Source organism: Kogia breviceps, chromosome 2 (assembly GCF_026419965.1).
Source record: "Kogia breviceps isolate mKogBre1 chromosome 2, mKogBre1 haplotype 1, whole genome shotgun sequence".
In the NCBI taxonomy this organism is placed as follows: Eukaryota; Metazoa; Chordata; class Mammalia; order Artiodactyla; family Physeteridae; genus Kogia; species Kogia breviceps.
Window position 1 is genome coordinate 147566481 of NC_081311.1, and position 12640 is coordinate 147579120.

Genomic DNA, 12640 nt, shown 5'->3' on the forward strand with positions numbered 1-12640 from the left:
AAATATAAGTTTAATACTTGGCCTTTGTGGTACATCAGTTAGTTTTCTTTTAAGTGATAATGTATAATACCAATTATATTTTAGACAAATGATATATATGACCAAAAATTACCTTCAAGAACATGGAAATGAAGAAAGTACTTATAGTTACCATCTAGAAAATACAAAAGGATTAGTTTCATTGAAGTTTCCTGTTAGATGTAGGTACCAAAGTAGTCATTTGTTTTCCATCTTTTAATTAATTAATAGACCAATATATGACTTTATGAAACTGATTACTTTTGAAAGTATAATATAATGGCTGACATATTTTAGCTCTGATTTCTATCAAGAAATCTTAGAAATATACTAGCAGCATGAGTCCATCCTTGCTGATAGGAAAAGCACTTATCCATGGGAGATACATTCATTCTTGTAGTGCAGCACAGTACCAACTGATAAATCATCCACTCTGGGATTTGATGTCAGAGGCTAAAAGGACTCCTTTTGTTCTAATATTAATATGTTATTGTTGGGGAAAGCTCAGCTTTACAGCATTATAATTACAATGTCTTTCTAATTTTTCTCTTTCAGTGATAATGACAATGGCAGCAAATGATAAAGTTTATGTTCCACATCAAATATTCCCTTGCCTCTGTTGAGCACTGTCTCCTTCAAATAATTTACCTCTCAAAACCCCCCAAAATAATGCAGGAAGCTGCAAGAAAAATAATGTGTGAGAGGTTGCAACTAGATTACAAGTATCCATGATGTCTGTAATCAATTGTTGGAAAGAGACAAATTCAGGTTGCCCACCTTTTGCCTTGGCCTCAAAAGATGCCTGATTCACCAAGATTCTTTTATTGCTAACTCCCTGCCTTTCTCCTGGACACCACAGGTGTAGGCCTTCTGCTTTTGGTGAACTTGCTATATTTATTTATTAGTTCTAAGAGTTTTTGGAAGATTCTTTGGGATTTTACAGATAGAAAATCATGCTTTCTGTAAACAAAAGCATTTTATTTTTTCTTTTCCAATCTACAGAACTTTTGTTTCCTTTTCTTGTCTTATTCACTAGGTAGGACTTCCAGTATAATGTGGGCTGAGAGTAGTGAGAGAGGACATTCTTACCTTCTTCCCAGTCTTGGGGGGAAAGTGTCCAGTCTCTCACCATTAAGTATGATGTTACTTATAGTTTTTTTTCTGTAGATGTTCTTTATCAAGGTGAGGAAATTTCTTCTGTTACTAGTTTTCTGAGTCTTAAAAAATTATCATGAACACATATTGAATTTTCTCAAATGTTATTCCTGAAGCAATTGATATAATCATATGATTTTTCTTCTCTTGCCTGTAGATGTGGTGGATTGATTGATTTTTGAATATTGGACCAGCCTGCATACCTGGAAAAAATCCCACTTGTGTGTGTAAGTTTATTTATTCACTGTTGGATTGGATTTGTTAGTACTGTGTTGAGAATTTTTGTGTTGGCCTATCGTTTTATTTTAATACCATCATCTGGTTTTAGTACACTGTGGTATACCTAGGGGACAGTGTTCATGTAGGAGATGAATAGTTGCTGATTGACTGAAATATACCAAGGTGATCCCCTAAATCAAGAAGAGAACTGAGGCCTTGCAGCACAACCTGGGAGTGCTTATTGGCAACACTGGTTGCTGTCTATTAGTGAATGTCTCTGAGAATTTTTTTTCCAGAGAAAGACGTGTATGGATTTTTCTAAAACATTTTGCATTGGTTTCCTCAGGCTGCTGTAACAAAGAACAGTCGGTCTTCAGTAGCTGCTGATGCAGAACCTGTGGATAAAGGAGGGTCCCACTGTACCATTCTATTTTATGTAAGGGATTTGAGCACTGGTGGATTTTGGTATCTGTTGGGGGAGGAGGTATCCTGGAACCAATCCCCCAGGGATACTGAAGGAGGACTATACCACGAACTGGATGGCTTAAAACAACAGAAATTTCTTCTTTCTCAGTTCTAAAGGCTAGAAGTCCAAAATGAAGGCATCAGTAGGACCAGGCTCTCCCTGAAGTCTCTAGGGAAGAACGCTTCATTGCTCCTCTCACTTCTGGTGGTGGTCACCTCCGGTGTCGTACGGCTTGCAGCAGCTGCATTACACCAACCTGCTTCTGTCATCACTTGGCCTTTTCCCATGTGTCTCTTCTGTGTCTCCAGGTCTGTCATGGCCTTCTTAACAAGAACACCAGTTGTGGATTTAGGGCTCACCCTGACACTTCAACCAGTACAGTCCTCTAATTGAATAACAAAAAATGTCATGCAGACACATTTTATTGTGGCCTCTAACTTCCTCTCAGGGAGCTCCCCACATATGTTTCCTAGATGTGTAGGAAATTCATACTGAGAGGGAGGATAACAAAGCTGACTCAGTTTCCTCATCCCGATGTTTGGCTATTTTTCCTCTCTGGAAAAATAGTATTTCCCAACACTTAGTGGAACACAGCAGACAAATCTTTCAGGTTCCCACATACCCCATTTCCTCACAAGAATCTATCGGGGATTTTTGGTGGGGGAAATGTTCTTATTTAATCTGATAACCTAGACCAGGATGTGAGGAGAAATTCTATTACTCCTTTAAAAAGAATAGAAATGAATAAATGTGCATTTAAGAGGCATCTTCTAGAGCTGCATTAACTTGAATCAAAGGTAGGCCTTTGAGGGTCAGCATGGCAATGGCTGCTAGAAAAGACACTTTGGAGCAGATGGGCATTTAGCCTTTCTGATCCTGCCAGGTACCTGGTTTCCTACTTTGCATTTCCAGCTGCCCTGCTTGCCAACAGCCTGTTTGTATGGAGGTTTGCATAATACTTATTACAAAGAAAGGTGGCTTTCTGGCATCATTAGAATAACAAGGGTTAGAGATTATTTGCCATGGATAAGCTTTCTTTGTATTTCATCTTGTGAATTTTTATCTTCAGAAGATTTTATTATATGATTTTTAATGCTAATATAAGATAAAATGTCATTTTGTAGTTATTGGATCAATAAAGTTCTTGCAAAAGAACAGTTGCTGAATGACAAAGGGAAAAGTTTATTTCATTAGTCAGCTCTGGAGCTGTTATTTCACAAGCATTGTTATTAAGTGAGTTCTAAATGGGAAAAGAGACATAGCAGGGAGCCATCAGAATACAGATCGGAAACTTCGAATTATGTACCTATTATTGTTTTGGTTTAAAGAAAAGTCATCAATTTTTCCAGCAATGCCTATAGTTAAAATATGTTTTAATTTCACTAGGTTTCTATTACGTTAACTGGAAATATATGCACACAAACGTTCTTGTCTATACAATTCTTTCTGTTCCCTTGTCCTCTAAGGAGGATAGGGTGTTAATTTTATGGTATAAAAAAGAGGATCCAAAGAATTGGATTTGCCAAGTCCTGGCTTAAACAAATGAAATTTCCATTGAACAGAAGGAAGAGCTATGTGGCCAAACACTCAGACTCCAGAATCAAAGACTTGTTCATCTGGAGGAATGTCATGCATACAACTTTCCCCCCCAGTTTTCGGTGGTTCATGATGTTATATAAACTCTCACCCACATAAGGAATAATGGTGTGGGGATTCTTGAGGAAAAGCCAAATTAGCAGCTTTGTGCTTTCCATTTCAAGGCTGAACTCATGCACAGCTGATAACATTCAAATCTCATCTCATGTGAAGACAGAGGAGAAAATGAATTGTTGTTGCTTTGAGCAGGACACTGTTTCATTTCATGAATGCAAATTTTTTGGCTCTTTGATGCAGCTCAAGATTCTACTTATTATAAATGGAAAACAGTCTGTCATGCTTTGGCATTTGCATTGACACGCACAATATCAGAGTGTACTGGGAAGAGATATTTTATTTTGTTTCAGCTAACTTACTTCATGGACACACTTAAAATACTGTACCTACAACAGGAATGTCAAAAGCTTCAGATGGCAATTTCTAGTAAGGCATGGTCATGAATAAAAATAAACAAAGTGGAACAAGATGCAATATTTTTTCCTTCCTTCATTTGGAATTCAAATAATCTAAGTTTTTGGATTTGGCTGTTTTTAGATTTACACTTATGAATGAAAAGCTGGTTTTAAATAAGATCTGTTCACAACCAGATTACTGAGCCCCAGCTACAATAAAATATTGATAATTTGTGCAGTGTTCCAAAAGTACATAAATTCTGGTTTTGGCAGTTTGGACTTAGTCACTGAGAGGGGAGACACCCACTTCTCCACTTACACCTGACGATGATTTATGCCTGATTATATCTGCTTTAAAATGTTGGAAAAATGATCCTGGATTTTGACTCTTCTCTCCTCAGTATTATTTTGACTGCTAGAGCCAGCCTATATCTTTAAGTTTAAAGTTTCAATTGGGGTGCAGCCCAGAGGCTCTGGAGGATTCTCACTTAAGTTTCGTAGGTTAGGTGAGGTTAGAACCTGATTCTGACTGGTTAATGTCCATAACAAGAAAGAATAATCAGGCGACAAATAACATCTTTCTCTTTTGACATTCCCCCACCCATCTCTCCAAAAAAAAAAAAAAAAAAACAAAACAAAACGAAGAGACAAAACAAGCTAGGCTTATCTTTGCTTACCTCTGACAACAATTCAAGAAATATTGAGTGTGACTATGTCTTAAGTGCTGGGACTATGATGACAAACAGGGCTGTCACAGATTCTGCTGATAAGGATCTCTCGCTCTAGCCAGGAGACAGATGCTCACATGTGTGATTCCAATGCAACTATTAAGGGACGGGACATGGTCAGCTCAGGTGCTGACAGGGCATAAAGCAGGAACATCTATACTGGACTTGATGGGTCAGAAGGCTTCCTGGGAAGGTTGTGTCTCCAAAGGACCTGGAAGGATAAGCAGGAGTTAAGCCACATGAAGTTGGGTAGAATAGAGTAAGGGAGTTCTGGGAAGGAGCACTGGAGAGAAGTAAGATCATGACAGGGTAAAACCTGAAGTTAAGTAGCGCTTTATGGGGGGATTGGAAGGGATGGAACAGAGGCTGGGAATGGAAGCATAGGTACTAAAGGACCTTGTGTGCTACTTGAAGAAATTTAAGGGTGAAGTGGTTAGGAGGTTCTTGCAATAATTTATTTTAAGCCTGTGTCTTAACTATAAATGATGGTTAGCATTATTGAATGAAACAGCTAAATTTTCCTGCTTCTTTTTCCAAATACTTTAGATATTATAGAATATGCAAAGATTCAAATGTAAGGATTCCTATGGTAAATTTCTCCTGGAATTGAATGTAAAGAAAACTTTACCATTAAATGTTTCTACATCCTTTTATCAGAAAATAAAAACTGGAAAAAATAATTTTGCCTAATAGGAAGCTCAAAACACATTTTGTGTTGCATTCCTTCAAGGTATCAAGTATATATTCTTTAAAATTTCTTTTGGTCATTTTCTTGTTGAAAAGTGTTTTGATATTGCTAACTGTACAGAATTTACTCTAGAAGTAAACAGGTATAAATCATGTATATATCTAAAAATAGAAATATTACATCCATTTCCTAAGTTTCTCATTTTTAACCAATACTTTTGGTTCATACTTTCATAGAGGGGATTTTTGATCAAGACAAAAATGTTAACAGAAGGGATAATCACACTGAAGTCTTTGAAATTAAAGTATAATCAAAGGAATAACTGAATAGCTAATTATTCTTCACTGCTGTGGGGATTACTAGATAGTCAATAGCCCAGAAGAATATGTAGGTAGGTAAGTGGGTAGGTAGGTAAATGGATGGGTGGATGGATGGATAGCTGATAGATAGATAAACAGATAGATAGACAGATACACAGCTATCCGAACTATAACGTGAATATCAGCATAATGCCTTATCCCAACATTTGAGCTCTAGGTGTGTATGTCTACAAATATATGATATATATAAGGTATATATATAAGATATATATATCAGATATACATATAAACCTTATGCTTGATATAGAAATCAAATATATAAGGGACTTTATATGCCTTCTTTGGTCATCACCATGGGTATATGTATATCCCATCCTGCTCCCCAAAGGATTAACATTTACTGGCATGCAACAGGTAAAGCAAACCAGTGATTCTCAGGCCCTAACAACCCCAAACCAAAAATTCAGCCAAGCTGGAGTTACTCAGTTTTCCTGGGTCTCTCTGATGTACACGTTATTAAACTTCTGTTTGATTTTCTCCTGTTAAAAAAAACTCAACCAAGCTGACAAAAAGGATGGGAGATCCCACTAAATTAACAAGAAAGAGATAGAGTGACATAAGAATTTGTTACCTGGTCCTGCTGGCCCTCTTTGGACATAAGTAGGTTTAACTCTTTAGCTTCAACTGGGAATAGCAATTTGGCAAGATATGCACAATACTTGAAACTGGATGAAAAGGACAGGAGAATTAAGAGACTATGAATTCCCTAAGATGCTGTATATATAAGCTTTTAATAGGTTTCTGTTGAAATTTTAAAGAAAATTTAGAGATTAAAGTTTTTCATTAAATTGAATAGCCAGTACAAGAAAATATATGGAACTTTTTACTTAGTCACACATTTCACATCTTCAGTTAATATCCAGTAACTTTTTAATACCAACTTGAATATATTAAATTTAAATATTTTTATTATTTGTAGACAGGCTTTACAGCAACATAATTAATGCCTCCCCTTCATCAAAAATCTATAATGACTATTCTTTCAACTAAAGACTTTACCCTAACATGACAAGACTACGTTTAAAATCTAAAAACAAATGCCTCTCTTATGCATGTTTATTTTTTAAAGGAACTAAAATGATGATCCTCTTTTCTGAATAATATATTTCAGAAAGGCATAGAACATTCTTCAATATTACAGTGATAATTATAAGACAAGGATAGTATTTATCTTATGTCATCCTGTTATATACTTTTTCTCCCCCAAGATCTTACTAAATGTATCCCCCTGAGTTTAATTTCAAGTCTTTGAAAAAGATATAGTCTTAAGAAAAATTAGAAAGGAATTTAAGCTCTAATTCAGAAAACATCATTTTCCTACATGGAAATAGTTGGAAATCACATACAAACACCATCCTTTAATTTAATATTCAAAAGAAACAATATCTGAAAGAGAAACAGTGGGCAGAAGGCAATGTGATGACAAATTACAGTAAGCAATACAATTACCCTTAGTCTTCACAGAGTACCTTCCATTTTCCAGATCTTTACAAGACATGAAATGAAAACCTTCAGTTGCCCAAGAGGTAGATGATGAACCCATTTGCCAAATGGGAAACTGAGGCACTACTATGCCTTCCCGCAGGCTGTAAAAATGGTCAGCAACATAATCAAGATTAGAAGCAGGAGGAGCCAGTTGCAGCTGTATACACGTGGCTGCCCAAAACATGTCAACGGAAGGACAGGAATACTGTTGGTCCACCCCTGAGGCTATGCTCTATCTTGCTCTGTGACACACACAGATGACGGAAGTTTCAAACTCCATTTAAGGCTAACAGCACATCTATTCTCCAATGTCAAACCCATGAGATCAACAGGAGGGATGGTTATTTGCAGTGCCATCCTCAGACTCAGGAATGTAGGCTATGTTGAAACGACATAGAATGTATTTCAATAAATGAGATCAAGTCATGAATAGCAAAATTAAAGGACATCTTATGCAATAATGAAAATTACAATTTTAGTTCAACATTTCTACTCTTATTCTACAGAGATGTTTATGCGTACAATTAAAAATAGATTATCAAACAATTGGATTTGAAATAAAACACATCTGCATGCTGATGTGAGACTTGATCTGCATGCTCTTAAATTAGGAGGGAATAAACATAGTATAATTTGACTGTGTTTTATATTAACACATCTCTTTTGAGAATACAAAAATGTATCCTTATTCACCGCTAATGATTTACTGAGCTCTTCAAATACGTTAAAGCACTAAAGAAAATTTGATTATTTCACCGAGCAGTGGTATTCCAAAAAAGCAATATGGCCGGAATGGAGGTACACTTGGTGGGGGATACTTGGTTGGGGATGCTTGGTGCGAGATGCAGGAAAGTAAACAGCAGTATTGTTGTCCTTTAGGCTCATGAGAATGATGCCCATTGGTGCCAACCCCGCAGTTACTGTGTGAATAGCCAGTACATTAGGGACACGCTAACATAGATGACACTCAGCAGGATCCAGTTTATTCTTGTGATGGGCGGCCTGTGGTTACCTGTCACGTGGAGGATGACATTGGAAGAGAGAATGCCACTAGAGTTTTGGGCCCGAGCCACATAGAGGCCCGCATCTGCCTCGCATACCTTCGGAATGAACACCGAATGTCTTGTCTCCTTGTGTAAAACCTGCAAGTGCCCATCTGCAGACAATTTCTGGCCCTTCTTGTACCTGAAGCAGAGAGTCAGTTTTTAAAGTCAGGATCACTGTTTATTCACATCATTTCCAAGTTCTAATAAGCACTGCAATTCGGCCCATGACTACCTCAATATATCTAGCATTAGCAGGAACTCTGCAGCAACCACAAATTCCAGTGGGGCTGTTTATCCTTCAAGCAGAGGTTGTCAACTGGTAGCCATAGACGTGCTTGATGGGTTCAGACTGTGTTTTTTAAAAACTGGACTTTTGGACATTTACCAATTAGAATATTGCATACGAAAATTCAGATATCCAACTCCTCTTAAAATAATTGGGCCATCTGGTCACACTGGGCCACCATTTGCTTATGGCAACAATTATCCCAAATGGGAAATGGCACCTTCTATTTGACCTGTGTCATTCTTTCAGCCGCCATGAAACAGCAGCTTGTGACTCCTTGAAATCTATGGGAGAAAGATTCATCTTTCCCATCAGACTCATCCCGCAAGATCCACAGGAGAATACCAATGCACCGCTTTAGAGGAAGGTACTTACATAGCACTTCCTAGCGAGATGAGTTCATTTAATTTTTGTGAATTAATTTCATTAGAAGAAAATAATTTCTAATTATAAAAGGCATTTACTCAATTGGATTATTACTGTTAATGACACATTTCCAAGAGTTTTCTACGAATATGAGCACTTAGCTGCATCATTTTACAAAGCAAATAATTTATTTTGTATACTCTAGATTCTTGTTTATTTATTTATCGCCATGTTCTTCCACACAAGAAGTGGTTTCCAACCTGAACCATTTTCTATTCCCATTGCCTAAGTGATAATTTTGCATTTTTCTGAGTGTCCTAAGAATGATTCCCTGATAGTTTGCCAGTTGTTAACTGAGCAAAATTGTTGTAAATTCGAGGGCAAGATATTTTTTCACAATACTGCAGCAGTTCTTCAACAGTAAATACTAATCAAGTCATTTTTTGTGTGGACCAAAACAAGAAACACTTCAGACAACATTTTTCTTTGAAGTGAACTAATATTTAATAATGAATTAAATGATGATATTAAATAATAAATTTACTGATATTTAAATTCCTGATCTGTAAAAAACATGCAATTGTAAAAACAACAAAATAAGATAAAAAGCATAAATGGCTGCACTGTATCCCAAGTGCAATTTCTTTTAATAATCTGAGAAATGAACATTTTCTCATAAACTCTTTAGAGAGCTGATCCACACTTCAAGTACTATCAACAGGCACACACAATAATTGAAAGAGTTAATTTAATGTTTACTGAAATAGTATGATAAATAAATGCTATTTTACTTAGTTTATAAGTATAAACTCATGCTCACGTATTTGTAACTTTGTCCTCAAATAAATATACTTAAGGTTGAAAAATTTCTAAACGTTTAAAAGTAACCCACATATTAAGAAAGTTAGAACTGCTTTTATGATAACAGTGATATAAAACCTGTGTTCTGCCATTTACTTTTATTAAAAAAAATTGGCTAAAAATGGTGATGTGTCTAGAGTAAAACCACATTGTTCACAGCTCAGTTATTACATCACCTTTCAAAAGTGGCTTTATTACCTGTCACTAGAAGCAACTGTGAAAGAAATATTTTTATTCCATCCTTCACACTGAAGAAATGTATAAAAAGAAATCTTAGTGAGATAAACAAATATTACAAAAGTGGCATGTGTGACTCTGCTGGAAGAGGGAAAAGATGGAATTGGTAAATGACAGAAAAGGGAAAAACCCAAATGCTTATGTTTTTTAATTGAATACCAGATGTTAAACCAAGTAAATGTCATGCTTACGTAGGAATAAACGATAGGAAAGAAGTTCAAGCACAACCTTTAGAAATGTGGAACGTTAAACTGAAACCAAAAAATAGCACAACTAACTTGCAGTGCTTTTGGAGTTGGTTAAATCATTATTTTATATGGTTACCTTTTCTTTAAGGGTAGCAGCCATGCGGCTACAAAAATGAGAGTTGGGGGTTCGATGTGAGATTGAATCATGCAGCGTTGCAGTGACCTAGAATATTAATCAGCTACCCCTAAACCTTTAAGTTAGTGCACACAGAATGATTTGCTCAGTGATTCAATTTGTTTCTGTTTATGGTTTGTCGTTATAGGCTACCCACCATGTCAGTGTAGGCTCTGGAAATCCTGTTACTTCAACTTCCAAAGTCACTGGAGAACCTTCCATGACAGTTACATTAGACAAGAGCCTGGAGAAATTAGGGGCCTGGCCAGCTAGGCTGACCATGCTGTTCTTTGCTGAGGTAACTTTAATCTCTTCTCTGGGAACCATTTGCCTCTGACAGGACTGGCTGGGGCCTGGCTGAAACCCGAGGCCCGAGCATGCATCCTGGGAAGCATGCAGCCTATTTCGGGTTTTAGTGACGTTATTATCAGCATGCGTTTTCTCCGGTGTTTCTAGCAAACTTCCCTGAGCCTGGGGGTGCTGTTGCAAAGCTCGCGCATGCACTTCACTGCACATGCTCTCTGGAGGTTTAACACTGATTTTGTGGAAGTCAGTACTCTTTTCCATAAATCCTCGGGATGTTAACGGGGGCTCAGTTTGGAACAGGGGGGAAGGCTTCTCAAAATGACTTGAAAATGTTTCTCTCTTATCATTGCAAGCATCAGCAAAAGCAGCAGGTGGCGGAAGGCCAGATTCTGGGGCCTCCCCTGGACCACTGGCCCCTGTCTGCGTCCCGTGGCCGCTTAGGTGCCGGAGGACGGACGGGAGGGCACGCGCCTCCAGCTCCATGTCAGACGGAGCGAGGAGGGAATCGGGGCTTCCCGGGAGCGGAGGCAGGGAGACGTCATCAGGCGAGACACACTCATATTCTTCTCCTGAAAGCACATCCACGGGCAGGAGCAGGCCTTGGACAGCACCCTCTTTGCCAGGGACCAGCTGCTTCACTTCCCGTGGAAGCTGACCCTCTCCTGCTCCATTGACCACTAAGTCGTCCGCTGGCTTGGCCTGCTCCTTCAAAATGGAAAAGTCAAAGCTTCCAGTTAGTGGTTGAGTTTTCTTTTTCCAGATCTCAAAGTCAAATTCAGAGAGACAACTTGAGAAGACCTGCAGTAAGTGACAGCTGGGGCCCTGGCTCTGGCCTTACAGAACTTGAAACTATTTGTCTGCTTAAGCTCAGCACAGCCCTGTCCCATGACCAAGGAATCGGTGTAAACCGACCTCCAGCCTCTGAGTGAGAGGTGACAGACCTTGCAACATAGAAGACAGAAAGCCCTGGTTCTCGTCTCTCATGATGCGGTCTTGACTGGATCCATGTCTTTCCAGTCATGATCTGAGGAGTCTTGCTCTGCCAGCAAATTCTGGTTTGGTTTATTTATCTGTCTACACTTCACAGGATTTGTGGTTCCCAAATATCAGATGTTCCCTTTTAGGTAATCCTCAGACCCTCCTAGAATAACCCTCCTTTTTTCTCAGTTAAGCCATTCTTTTTTTAAAAAAATTATTGTGGTAAAATATACACAACCTAAAATTTGCCATTTTTTTTTTTTTTGGTGGTACGCGGGCCTCTCACTGCTGTGGCCTCTCCCTTTGCAGAGCACAGGCTCCGGACGCACAGGCTCAGCGGCAATGGCTCACGGGCCCAGCTGCTCTACGGCATGCGGGATCCTCCCGGACCGGGGCACGAACCCGTGTCCCCTGCATCCGCAGGCGGATTCTCAACCACTGCGCCACCAGGGAAGCCCAATTTTAACCATTTTTTAAGTGTACAGTTCAGTGGCATTAAGGACATTCACGGTGTCATGCAACCAACACAATTGTCCATCTCCAGAATCTTTTCATCTTTCCAAACTGAAACTCTGTGCCCATTAAAGACTAACTTCCCCTTCTCCCATCCCCCAGTCCCTTCTACTTTCTGTCTTTATGAATTTGACAACTGTAGGTATCTCATATAGAGAAAGCCAATTTTAATGACTGGTTTTATTTTCCAAAAGCCCCTTAGTTTTCTTCTTACAATGAAAAATATCTATTGAGCACCTATTATATACTAGGTACTGTGCTAGGCATTGCAGAGATAAATGGTGAGTAAAAGTAAATATAAGCCTTCCCTCTTTGAGATGACAGCCTAGCAGGGAGGTAGATATTAAGGGAACAATCCCATGTTGTGGACTTTCGGAGGAGAACACACCGACATACAGTAGAGGAACGCTTGCCCCTTGTCCTTCTGTCCCATGTGGAGCATAGGTCGTGCTAGGAGACTGGGAAAAACAGTGATCCATCTCACACTGTTCTAGTAT

General features: G+C 38.4%; 1 protein-coding gene across 10 annotated transcripts in view; it reads right to left on the bottom strand.

Annotated features, from left to right (window-relative positions):
* Window positions 1-249: 249 nt before the first annotated feature.
* Window positions 250-12640, bottom strand: part of CCDC141 (coiled-coil domain containing 141) — a 218812-nt gene continuing 206421 nt past the window's right edge. For 5 of the 10 annotated variants that reach the window (XM_067026393.1, XM_067026392.1, XM_067026389.1 and 2 more), the window contains 2 exons: window positions 10504-11357; window positions 7885-8372 (listed from right to left, as the gene is read on the bottom strand). In XM_067026393.1, the coding sequence (XP_066882494.1) occupies window positions 8105-8372; window positions 10504-11357 (1122 nt within the window). In that variant the 3' untranslated portion in view covers window positions 7885-8104. Of the gene's footprint in view, window positions 2182-4583; window positions 4846-6314; window positions 6368-6514; window positions 8373-9944; window positions 11358-12640 lie in introns of those variants that run through there. The other 5 variants (XM_067026390.1, XM_067026391.1, XM_059053584.2 and 2 more) reach the window with 5 other exon arrangements.